The sequence below is a fragment of the Scomber japonicus genome, chromosome 10 (genome assembly GCF_027409825.1).
Source record: "Scomber japonicus isolate fScoJap1 chromosome 10, fScoJap1.pri, whole genome shotgun sequence".
NCBI classification, from domain to species: domain Eukaryota; kingdom Metazoa; phylum Chordata; class Actinopteri; order Scombriformes; family Scombridae; genus Scomber; species Scomber japonicus.
In genome coordinates this window covers 9,066,456-9,078,918 of record NC_070587.1, presented here as the reverse complement: position 1 = coordinate 9,078,918, position 12,463 = coordinate 9,066,456, and the positions used below count along the sequence as shown (strand labels likewise).

General features: G+C 39.8%; 2 protein-coding genes across 2 annotated transcripts; one reads left to right on the top strand and one right to left on the bottom strand.

The window, feature by feature from the left end:
• The first annotated feature begins 1,972 nt into the window (after window positions 1-1,972).
• rcvrn2 (recoverin 2) lies at window positions 1,973-4,914 on the top strand. The gene is made up of 3 exons (XM_053326497.1): window positions 1,973-2,353; window positions 4,280-4,391; window positions 4,826-4,914. Exons 1-3 carry the CDS (start codon window positions 1,973-1,975, stop codon window positions 4,912-4,914), a joined length of 582 nt encoding a protein of 193 aa, XP_053182472.1.
• Window positions 4,915-6,808: 1,894 nt separating this feature from the next.
• On the bottom strand, window positions 6,809-10,966 carry si:ch211-149k23.9 (germ cell-specific gene 1-like protein). Its single transcript, XM_053326469.1, has 6 exons — window positions 10,771-10,966; window positions 8,027-8,209; window positions 7,817-7,864; window positions 7,564-7,716; window positions 7,287-7,398; window positions 6,809-7,181 (listed from the first exon to the last, which is right to left on the bottom strand). Exons 1-6 carry the CDS (start codon window positions 10,964-10,966, stop codon window positions 6,809-6,811), a joined length of 1,065 nt encoding a protein of 354 aa, XP_053182444.1.
• Window positions 10,967-12,463: the final 1,497 nt, after the last annotated feature.

Sequence of the window (12,463 nt, the reverse complement as noted above, 5' to 3'; positions counted from 1 at the left end):
ATTGAAGATAATTGTAGATCTGATGACTCCTGCTATTCACAAACTTTCACCCTTTACTACACTGTTTTTATGTGTAGTATATGTAGCTGCCTGCATTGAAATATACTGTATATCAGTATACTAGCTAAAGAAATGGTTTTAATTGGTTTTGTTAGTAAATATCTTATATATACTCTGAGAGTACCCATATTGTTCCATAGTGTTGCCAGAAATCAATCAATCTTTAGTTTTTTTGACAAAGAGTAAAACATTTCAGAAGTGACAAATCCCTGTTTGCTCCAGCTTTGGAAATTAGTCCAGCCTAGGATATAAGTCAGATGTCAGGGATTGTTTTGTGGAGAGGAGGGGGTAATTCTATTGGCCATGGCATTCACAGGATGATGATGTTAATTGGCTAAGTGTTGGATTGGGTGGGACAGGTAATCCAATAGATGGACTCATGGTGCATATTTATGGAGCAAGTAAATCCTGCTGCAAAAAGGCATCGGTCATGGTCATACAATGTAAACAACAGAGTATATGCAAAGAAGTCCTCAAATGCTGACAAATTCAACTTTAGACTGCAACCTTTCTATGTACACTTGCTTTGTAACACGTACCTCTGCTGTACACCCCCACTTAATGATACATTGTCCTAACAGTTAAGACAATCAAGATAATACTTTCAATCTAATCAAAAGGATAGACAAAGGAAGCAGACTGATGACGTAAATGCCTCTGCCAATGTGTCATTACTATTACCGTAACCCTTACTGTGGGGTAATGGCTGTTGACCAAAAAGGAGTATACAGAGAAAGGCCTGAAGAAAAGACTTAAGCTACAAAAATATAAGCAAGGACATCAGTGTGCATGTTTCTATCGATCTCTGAGTGAAACCTTTAGTGCATGAAATAGTACTTTGACGAAGAAAAGCGAAATACAAGGTGAACCTGGGACCAAACAAGGTTAAGAGAAAAGACACTGGGGCTGAATGATGGTTTAGTAAGACAAGCCCAAGCAGAAAAGACAAAGGTAGGACAGGAAGGAGGGCGTGCACGGAAAAGCCTGGAAAAGATACTGTGAGGGACGTAGGTGGGATTGTAGGTAGAGGTGGGTCAGAAAGAGTTTAACCTCCTGGACAGATGGTAGGCTGGAATTACTTGTCAGTGGTCAACTAAACCCATTGAAAGGCCACTACTGAAATAGCAGAGTGCTGCTGAAGAACCTAAAGCTAGCTTTGCAAACCGACCTGGTGTCATGTTTACAGTTTACCAGAACATTCTGCAAATCTGTTTCCCAGTTTACTTTTCAAGGTAATGTTATGTCTGCAATCATATCTCAGTTTCATGAAGGGGTCCTGAAGGGGTCCTAACTGCAAAGGTGCACTGAATGGCATTGAGCTGTTTATTGGTTAATATTGAGTTAAATATTAATATTTCTTAAACTCTTGATAAAAAAACAAGGCCTACTAATAAATCAGAATACATGCAGTCATTAAACAGTTCAATAGAGCAATAAACTGAACACAGTCATTTAATGTAGAACTAATCTAATAGAGAAAATTAGGATGCAAGGGTTCATTTCAGTCAAAAGGCTCAGCCACCTTAAATCCCGCATTAACAGAATTACCCAGTCATCCACAGTAGGAGTGTTTCTCCCCCTACCCTCCTTATCTCTTACTGTCTTACTGTTGGGACAGTCAATACTCCAGCCATCATCTGCCCACTGAACGCACAGGTAAGCTTTCCCTACATTTATGATCATTGTGACTGTGAATTACTGAGTAGTATTTCTAAATTTAGAATTTCAGACATGGAGACTGTACCACATGTGTTAATCACATTTTTTTGCAATCACTTTTCAGTTTGACCTCTGAAAACAGAAGAGGAGGTCAAGCCTGCGAACGAAAATATATTTTGGGCAAAAGAGAAGTTGCAAGTGGCAAATACTTGCCAGTGAGTTTAAACTGACCACCAACTGACTATCAACTACCATGGGAAATACTACAAGTAGCGCAATATCAAAGGAGATCCTGGAGGACCTGAAGCTCAGCACCAAATTCACTGAGACTGAGCTCTGCCAGTGGTATGAGAACTTTCAGAAGCAGTGTCCAACAGGACGCATATCACCTGAAGAGTTTGAGGAGATCTATGCCCGATTCTTCCCTGAGAGTGATGCCAAGAGTTACGCACGACATGTGTTTCGCTCCTTCGACACCAACGATGATGGCACTTTGGACTTCAAGGAGTACATCATTGCACTGCACATGACCTCCACTGGGAAGACGACCAGAAAACTGGAGTGGGCTTTCTCTCTGTTTGATGTTGACAAGAATGGATATATCAACAAGACAGAAGTGACAGAGATCTGCCAGGTAAAGGAGATTCATGAGTCTGTGTGTGATAAGTGATAAGTCATGCTCTAGTTTCAGACACACAATGTTGATGGTATCCACTATATTTCTACTGTGTCATGTTGTGTCCTGTTCCTCACGTTTCTTCTTCAGGAAGAGACTAATTTGTAAAGATATCTTTTACTCTGCTGATTTACTATCCCTTTAAACCGATCTGGAGCAGTTGCGGAGAATAGCAACATCATATCTGAACAGGAATTATTTTAGATTTAAGGTTGATTTAGTTTTATAATTTTCTGTTTTATTGGTGCCATAAAAAGAAGAAGTCCCCCATGAAATGTTAAATTAAGTTGGCAAAGCTAAGAAAGAGGGAAAAGATAACTGGGAAAACTGAAATAACAATATAATATTATTTTTTTCTGTGTCGGAGAGGGTTTGATTTAAATGTAGGGCTTTCATACTGGGGCCTCTATTTGTAGTGTTATTGTTGGTCTGCATTATATCTGTTATTTTGTCTATGCCCCTTCAAATCCATCTAAACTGTATTACTATTGTTTGAAAGTGGTCATCCTCTCATGGTATGTACGTCTCAGTCCTACCTGCCTGCCTATTTGGGATTCAAGGTCCTTCCTCCTCTGATGATAACAGGTTTAGCTAATGGAGGTTTAGCTAATGGAGTCTGCTTATCATCCCTGAGTCTAATCCAGGTTTCTTTTATGTGTAAGGCTGGCACTTTCTACTACTTTATGCTAATAAATAAAAAATAATGTCAGCCATTGTTTATATAATCAAAACACAGTGTGATGTAGGTTGTAAAGTTTTTAAATCTTCTGATTTAAGACAAATGATATAGATTTATGAGGGGCTTAGACAGATCAGTCAGAAATCCGGCTGGCATTGTAATTGGATTTAATTCTTGGCCAACTGGCCTGAGTCCATTTGTATTATGTTTACAACCACAAAGCAAAATAGCTACATTTTAAATCCTTGATAAAAGCTCAAAATTTATAACTAAATGAGATTTTCCCCCAGTCTGTTAAACAGTCAAATCTGCTATGTGCACAGAAACTAAGAATAACCCTGAAATACCTCATCTGTTCTACATGTGGGTTTAAAGCAGGAAAGAACATAATGAAGGCAGGAATAGTTCAGTCTAGTACTACACTGAAAGGATAGACTGGTTAATTAAAGGTATAAACAGGGTCATGTATACTTTAACTGAGGGTATACTGCTGCTTGACACTGCCTGGTTTTAATTTCATAACTCAATGGTAACTACTTGACATCTACAAGCTCACAATCTGAACTGTACAGGCCACAGGATCAGAGAGGCAAGAAGGAGAGACAGCGCAGAGAGAAAGGAGATGACATCTTGGTGCTTGGCCTGTGGCCTGAGTCTTGGCACTAATCCATGTTAATCTAGGTGTCTTAAATGTGGGAGATGAGTGCTTCCTCTCTAAGTGGGACACACACTTAAGGGCCTGAACGTGAAGTGCACAATCATTTAGTCGTTTAAAATCTTCTGGATTCTAAGTGGCCCACAGCAGATGAGCCATATCTGAAAAAATGACACACAGACCTGAATCATGTTGCTGTGTTTGATTTCTAATTTTGACAGAACCAACCATTTATACTCCAGGATAGCTCTTGGAGTTGCACATGGCAGGCAGTTCAAATGTCATGTAGGACTGCAGGCTACCTTTACTGTAAGATCTAATTAATCCAAATTGCACAAATTATACAGCCGCTCCCAACAATGATACCAGCTCGTGACCTTTCTCTGTATGTCAAAGAATTGAGCCTCAGAGCATACTCACTCATCCTGAAGTCAACATGCTTCTTGTCTTGTTCACATTTGTATTATGTGCTTTGTTGACATTTTTGCATTATTTGTATGAGAGAGATGATGGAGCATTATCACCCATCTTATACCCAACCCCCACACAGGCCATATTTAAGCTGATCCCAAAGGAGGAGCAGATCAAGCTACCAGAGGATGAGAACACACCCGAGAAGAGAGCCAACAAGCTGTGGTCATACTTCGAAAAGAAAGACAGCGGTAACTGAAATAACACACATGTATATACATTGTGGCCCCACTGTGTATGACAAGTTGTTGTGATCTAGTCACTATGTTCTTATATTAGAGACTACTACTACCTTTCCTCAACAGCTGTTCCCACATCCTGTAGTGAAGATTACATTTTACAATCAGCTGTTTGGCTTAACAACGATAGCAGCAATAAATCCACCTGTTCCCCAGTTACAGCATCACTTGTGTCATGCAAGCTTTATTATGTGTATAGTAGCCATAGGGCCATGCAACCTTAGGTGACTTGCATGCTACTGTCCCACACACAAACACAGAAGATAATACCTTATTTCTTAGAGATACAGAGTCATTATAACCTCATCTTTAGTCCATGCTGCATATCTTGTTTACTGTTTTCATCCCACTCTAACATTTCTTACTCTTTCTTTTTTTCCTCATAGAGCGACTGGCTGAAGGAGAGTTCGTTAAAGGAGTGATTGAGAATGAAAATGCTATGCATCTTATCCTCTATGAACCACTTAAACAGTAAAGTCACCCGTACCCTATTTTGTCTTATTAGATCCTTTACATGCTTTTAAAAATTTTTTGTCCCCAGATAGTTTCTCCTCTTTGATCCATCCATCCCCTTCATGTAAATACTCTTTTATGCAGTGTCTTGGTTGCAACTAACTTTACAGTAAGTTTCATCATACTGTATGTCATATTGTTTTACTCATGTTTGTCAATGCATTTATATCAAATAAAGGCTAATTGGGACGGATAATAGTATAGCGTTTTTAAACGTGATTGTAATAATGCAATATTAATGCTGGAGAATATAACCCTATAATATATATGTGTATATATATACAGTACACACACACACACACACACACACACACACACACATATATATATACATATACATATAGATGTATAATAAATAATATAAATGGTTAAAATGACATTGGCTCTGGAGAAATGGATTGTCAAGTATATTAGTGTCATACCTGATTGTTAGCTCATTAAAGCATTTGTTTTTTTTTACAGAACTGGAAATGTCTTACTAGAGGTTTAGCTCTCATGTGTTGTAATCTATACTGTGTACAATAAAGTTTTTCTCATACATCTGTACCTTGAAAATCAATTTATTTATCTAACCCAGGAAACAAAGAAATCATGTTTGACTTAGAAACATACTGCGTGTAACCGAATGCTGGTGGTTGACAAAATGCTGCTTTAAGTTTTCAATTGTGTTTATCTCAGACATTAAATCCAGGATTATCCCAAATGTATGTGTAACCTCCAGACATTCAAGGTAAATATATTTAACTTGAAATTTAATAATTTTATGTTCGACACAGGGAAAGTAGAGTGAAATGTTCATATCAATGATAATTACCCTGAAAGTGTAATGTTTCCACTGTGCACATTGCACTGGTTTTTGCAAGTGTGTGTATGCAGGCGTGTGTGTGTGTGTGTGTGTGTGTGTGTGTGTGTGTGTGTGTGTGTGCTAGCATTTCTTTTCAACTTTGAGTCTGACCCCCCCTCCCTCTCCCTCCACCCCCCTCCCTCTCCCTCTCCCTCTTCCTGACCCTCTCTCTCCTCTCACATGCCTCCCATCTCTCCTCACTCCATTTTTCCTTCTTTCCATCCAACTCGGGATTACTGGTTTACACATAATCTTCTGTTCAACATCAGAGAGCAGACTTTTCAAAATCTCTGTAATCTTTCTATCTCTATGTGTCTATCGTATGGGTTTGTCTGCACATCTGCAGAGACCGCATTTGTTGGAGCATCTGGGACACATGCATTGCATCAAAATACTGTAAGTCAAAAGTTTGACAAACCAGCAAAAACCATGGAAGAATCCATACAAAAACTGACTTCACAAAGACTTAAAAAAAACAATAAATGTAGTAAACAACTGCTCCTCCATATCTGACAGTAGAGATAAGAGTTTGGAAAAGAATGTCCCACTCAGATAAATGAGATTGAGTTGCACATTCACTCTACAGGACAGGCTGTGCTGTTGGGCATCAATAGGAGAAGAAACATCCGTTGTGTAAGCAGTAAAATACCAGAATTATTAAGATGACTCTCATACTGACACACATTCTTCTGAAGATATAAAGAATAAATTATACAAACATGTTTATGCATTTACATAGAGACATACATTTACTTTCCAACCATGAGGCACTGAGATATACCCAGGAAAAACATGCAGTCTTGCATATCAGTGTTGCCTATGTGCTGTATACATTATGATGTAGGTTTTATATAAGATATGTATCAATCATAGGCCTTCATGCCTGATAAATGCGTCCTAAATGCAGGGCAGAGTAAAAGCATCTTTTTGCTCCCATTGACTCCAGCACATCAACATTGTCTTTCTTTTTTCAGTTTTTTGGTCCTTTTAGTTGTTGAGAGTAACTGATGTCTTAACAAGGTGAATCAACACGGTCCATGGCGTCCTCCATCTCGTCCATCTCTCTCTCACAGTCTTCACACCCCTCTGGCCCGCAGCCTCCTACTAAAACCAAAGTTGGCACGTCCCCATTTCCCACTCCTACAACACTGCCATTTGGGGCCCACGCCACGTCAATCATGCCGTCTGGGCACTGCAGCAGGCCACTGACAGAGTAGAGCCCGCCCCCTGGAACCACCTCATCGTAGGATGGCGCGTGAGTGGCGGCTCTTGCTTCCTCCAAACGCAGCCTCTGTTTGCGACGGAGCTCAATGATGGTCTTTGTGTAAGAGTTGAGAGTGACCACGGCAGCCCCCATGCAGCAGCTGAAGGACACCCAGGCAAGACTAGAAGAGATGAGAGGCATTAAATAATAGTTTGTAAAGTAAGTATTTCAGGCTGATGCTTGAACAATATAAGCTTGTAGGATTTTCTGATGGGCAGCCACCTACGCAAATGACCAGCCATAGTCCCAGGACTGAGGCCTCCAGTCTTTGGGGCCCACAATGACTGTCATCTGAAATACAGTGGTGTACATCATATGGGCCACCATCCCAAGAAGACCTACATGGGAGATCAAACCAACAAAAACAGACAGTTAAGTCCAGGAAAAGCAGTTGACCAAGAAAATTGAAGATACAGGAACAGAACTAGGATTACTGGCCATATAGAGAGGAGTGGTTATAAAGAGAGAAAGACACAACATAATGTCAAACTGAAAGGCCTCACCTGATAGCACAGTACAGATGGCTGCATAGGCATTGATTTTTAGTGAGTGCATCTCTTTATGTGAGCACAGGACTTCCAGCCACATGAGTAAGAAGCCCATCCCCAGCAGGCCGATGTATGTAAACTCTGAAATTACTGACAGCCAGAGCACACCTGCAATGTGCACAAACACATAGAATAAAATATTAATATTGGGCCAAAATAATCATTTAATGTTTTTCAGCACAGGAAGGTTCGTTGATACAAGGCTCACCTTGTGTTTCCCCAGGAGTTAATTCAATAAAGCTTCGGCATTTCTCCCCTGCCAACATAATTCACAGATATGAACAAAACAAAATCATTATTCTTTGAGTTGAAGAGCTAAAACTGAAATGAGAACCATAAGACTTGACCCAATACTGTGACCAGGTGAGAATAAGTGATTTAATTTATGACTTAAAGCTTATGCGCTTTGCTGTCTCACCATCGCTGTGTTTCTCACAGCTTTCCCAGAAGCCGGTGTGGAAGTATCTGAAAGCAAACTTGTCTTCCCCCGTCTCCCAGATGTAGTGAACCGCATTGGCCAGCTGCCTCTGTCTGATCTTGGCCAGCTCGTCCCTCCTGGCTGGAGACAGTGTGCGGTTGAAGGGGTTTTGAGTGGGACTCTCTGTGGGACAGCACAAGGACATGACACTGAGAAGAAGCATTTTTATGTTCCTTTTTGTACCTTCTCACTGAGCAGAGTGCCAGTCATCATCTCTGTCTTCACAGCTCACAAAAAACAAACACATTCATACAAACACTCATATCTATGTGGAATCTTTATTCTCTGAACCTAGTCAGACATTTATGTAGAAAGTGGAAGGAAACCCGCATGAATGGGTGCAAAATCTTGCAAACATCAAGTAAACACAGAACCCTCTTCCTGTGAAATACCAGCACAAACAACAGATCCACTCTGAGGAAACACACTCACACAAACAGACTGGCATACCATATATGCACGTACTGCTCCCTAATTTGTTGACAGAAAAGAAAAAATATAAAAATATAAAGCACCAAAAGGTCAGTCTACTTGCATGTGGGTGGGTGTTGATGGGGAATGCATGGAGGTGAGTATGTGCTTTCTAATGAAACAGGCACGAAACAATTGAAAATATGCAAATCACACTATCCATCCAAAGTAACATGCCTCAGTGTTTGACAGTCACATGCAGCATAGTGTTGTGTTTGCAAATCAGGTTCAGAAGCATAAGGGAGAGTTAAATCCACCACTGTACTGTGGGTAAAGGTGGATCTTCTTTTTGTAGGACACAAAGTACATAGCAATCAAAGTTGATTCCTTTATGCAGTAAGAACTGTTAATCTCAGTGTGGATTATGCATGTCTGTCAAAAAAATAAAGCACAGGGAGCAGGCATTGTAAAACCTCTCTTTGGGAACTACCCTCACACCCCACAGATTAAATCTAAGCCACAATTAAATTTGTGGTCGGACTAAGGTGGGCAAAAAAAGATTAAAACCAGGAACATTGAGTTTCTAACAGGGGGAGATCCAGCTGGATTAGTTCTAGATATTGGTTGTTATGTAGTGACAGAGTGCAAAGATAAAGAATTTCAACAATTATGTAATCAAGTTCAAAAGTCAAGGCAGAATTTTTTGGTAAAGTCAATATCAGAGAGCTGCTTAAGGAAGACTTATGAGAAGATAGACACTGTGACCAACTGGCTGTACACACATAACAAGTTGTAAAGTGCAAACAATGTACTGTATACACACAACAACCTCTGTTTATCTAAAGACCAGCTTGAATTCCTAGAGGATTAATTGACCCTTCCGACTGTGGAACGGACCACAGGGGTATACTTTTGGTCATATCTCACAGGTGCTTTGTTCTATCATTATAATTTTTCATAACTTTGTCAATTTGCTCATAATGACATCACATCATTGTTACTGTTTCTGTTTTACTCAATGCTTTTTAAATACCAATGTATTGGGGGACTCCAATAAAAAGCACCCATTTCCACAGTTTTAATAGATGGAATGGGCACTTTGTCAGTCATTTTGAAGGCTTTGTGGAAAGATTGTTCTTGGAATAAAACAGCCATTTTTATATTTATTAATTTTACACAAAATGCAAATTAACTGTAACTTTCCAGAATAAAGAAATCTGTTTTTTTGTCACATAACTAATAATGTTTTGAGAAGAAATATGTTTTGCTATGATGGTTGTTTCTTAAAGTAGTTTACTCTCGGGGTCCTAAGAGACCCCATTCGGTAATCCGTGTATGTTAAATATGTTGGTAACATGATAAAGTATCACCGAAACTGAGTGTGACTGCTCACTGAATAAACTCCATCCACTTGGAGTCCTTTAATGAAGGCTGTGAGTCAGTGCTCATTTGTCAAATCATGGCATTATTACTATTTCATTCACATGGTGCTGTCTGGAGTTGAGATCTGTTATTGGAAAAACTTTTCTCCTATTTCTCAAGGCATCTTAAAGTATGCAATGTACTGTATCGCCTGGGAAAAGATTACCAGTGGCTATGATGTGTGACACTGAAGTCTGATTGTTGTAAGAGCCAAATGCTAAGAAAACATCACATAACCATTGACATCAAGGTGAACTGCTGCTGTTCATAACAAATTGTGACATGCCCTTTAACGTGTTGCTACAAAAACCAGTCACCAGACAACATTTTTCCACTCATCAGGAATCTAGCTGTACTGCAGTTTCTGTTCATGTGTTCACTTTAGAGTCATGCACACACGTTATTAGCTGTCAGGATGGGAACCTGGTCTTCTTTTTCTCTAGACCAACTTGAAGCTAAATCTTCTGAGATGCTCCTATTCACATGACTGCTGTTATTAGCACACTTGCACATGTGGAAAACTCTTGTGATGGTAGAGTTTAGCCCAAAAACAGTATAGCTGTTTATGGGATGCAATAATCTGTGAATAATGATCAGTATTCTATCCACACATCTTTCTTACTTTAAGATTAATAATGACACACTATCAAAAAGACAAAGAGCAGTTTGAAGATATGTCTATATAAGATGTACTTCAAAAAAGTGGACAGTCAAATGTACATTTATGCAGAGGCCAATTACAGTAAAAAAATAAAAAATAAAAAAGCATAAAAAGCATCAGGATGCACAGAACAGAAGCACAAAACATCTTTTGATATGGAAAGGTGAAAGACATTGTGAATTCTCGGTACCTGTGGTGTAAGGCTCGCTGTTGTTCTGACCACAGTTCTTCATTTTGACAGGAGACAGGCAGAGGGGCTTGACCACCTTGTGAGTGCCCTCACACCAGTAGGAGGTGCAGAGAGCCAGGATGGAGAGGGCCAGAGCCAGAGTGGTCAAGGTCAGGGAGAGTAGGGAGCGAGAGCGACGTGATAAACGCTCCAGCATGGCCACACAGGGGAAAGAGGAGGCAGGGGAGGTTAGAGAGAGGGGAGAAAGTGAGGCAAAGAGGGGGCGGAAGGGGAACACTGCACTTAGAGATAAGACAACACGGGACAGTGGGTTTGACAAAAGTCCCAGATGGAGCTGGGTGGGTAGGACAGATGCTTTGGGCTGGTTTTAAGAGGTGATGAGCTGCCAGGTTTAAATGGAAAACAAAGATAAATGTGATGTAACAGTACAATCATAAGATGACAAAGCAATACTGTAATGTCAGCTTGATTAAAAGAAAGGAAGATAAACAGAATGAGAGGAGAGCGTGGCAGGATAAGATGCCCTGAAGATGATACACGTGGGAAAGGACAGATGGGATGAAAAAATGAACAAGAAAGGGATTTAGATGGAAGAAAGTTCACACTAGGAGAGAACAGTGGGATGCAAGGACATAACAGTATGCTACACAAGCAGATTTAGTTTGATATCCTGCTATTGATCCCTGGGGTAACGGATGTGGCCATACATCCTCTGACCTCAAACCTTCCTAGCTTTACACTAGCAGATGCTCCTGGCAGAATTAGAACAGTATGGCCGTACTAAAAAAAGCACACAGTCATTTAAAGATAATATAATTTATCACTGAATACTGTATACATGAAATGGATTTACAGGACATTTTCAAAGACAAATAATCACCTGGTGAGATAGTAAAATGAAATGGCTGAGTGGAGCACATGAAGGCTTCAGCCGACGTGTCCATATGGTGACATCTAACTTTGTTGAATGCTCCTGGGGTCAGTTAAGAGTCATTGTACTAGCTGAGGTCATGTAAATCTTCCTGTCGTCCAGCTGTTTTGATAAGGAGTTATGTTTTCTTTTCTGTGATTCAGATTAATATCCTCCTGCTTCCTGATTTAGACACTCTAGCCTGCCACTTATTATGAACACTACTGCTGGACACTATGTACAAGACAAGACAGAGGGGGTCAAAACAAGAGATTACGTTTTTGATGAAATTATGGGTAAACCACAGATACAAATGAAATTTTTGCTAGTAATCCCAGTTAATCCTTAATCTGATTGTGTTAGGTGTGTTTTAGTGTGAAATGCTCTCTGACCATCTCTGCTGGCCCTCTAGGTCATGTTATGTCTCCCTGTCAGCCCACAGCCCCTGAAATAGACAGAACACAGGTTATAATAATAACCTATCAATAACTGATCTACTCAAGAAAAACCCACAGGAAGGTTTCTGTTATCTTAATAAGGTTGACCATGAAAAATGGAAATATATAAAATCTGAGAGAATATCTGAATGTCACAATTGTGGCAATGATAAGATTACCCTACAATCTGCATTAATATGAGAATCTGTGATCTTTACATAGCATTGTATAAATTACTCGTCAGTCTGGATTTTGCAATCAGTGTTCATATTTTACACGTGCAGAAGTATGATCAATAAAAGTTGGCAACAGCATATTAAATAGCTGGATGCCGCATAACCCAGTA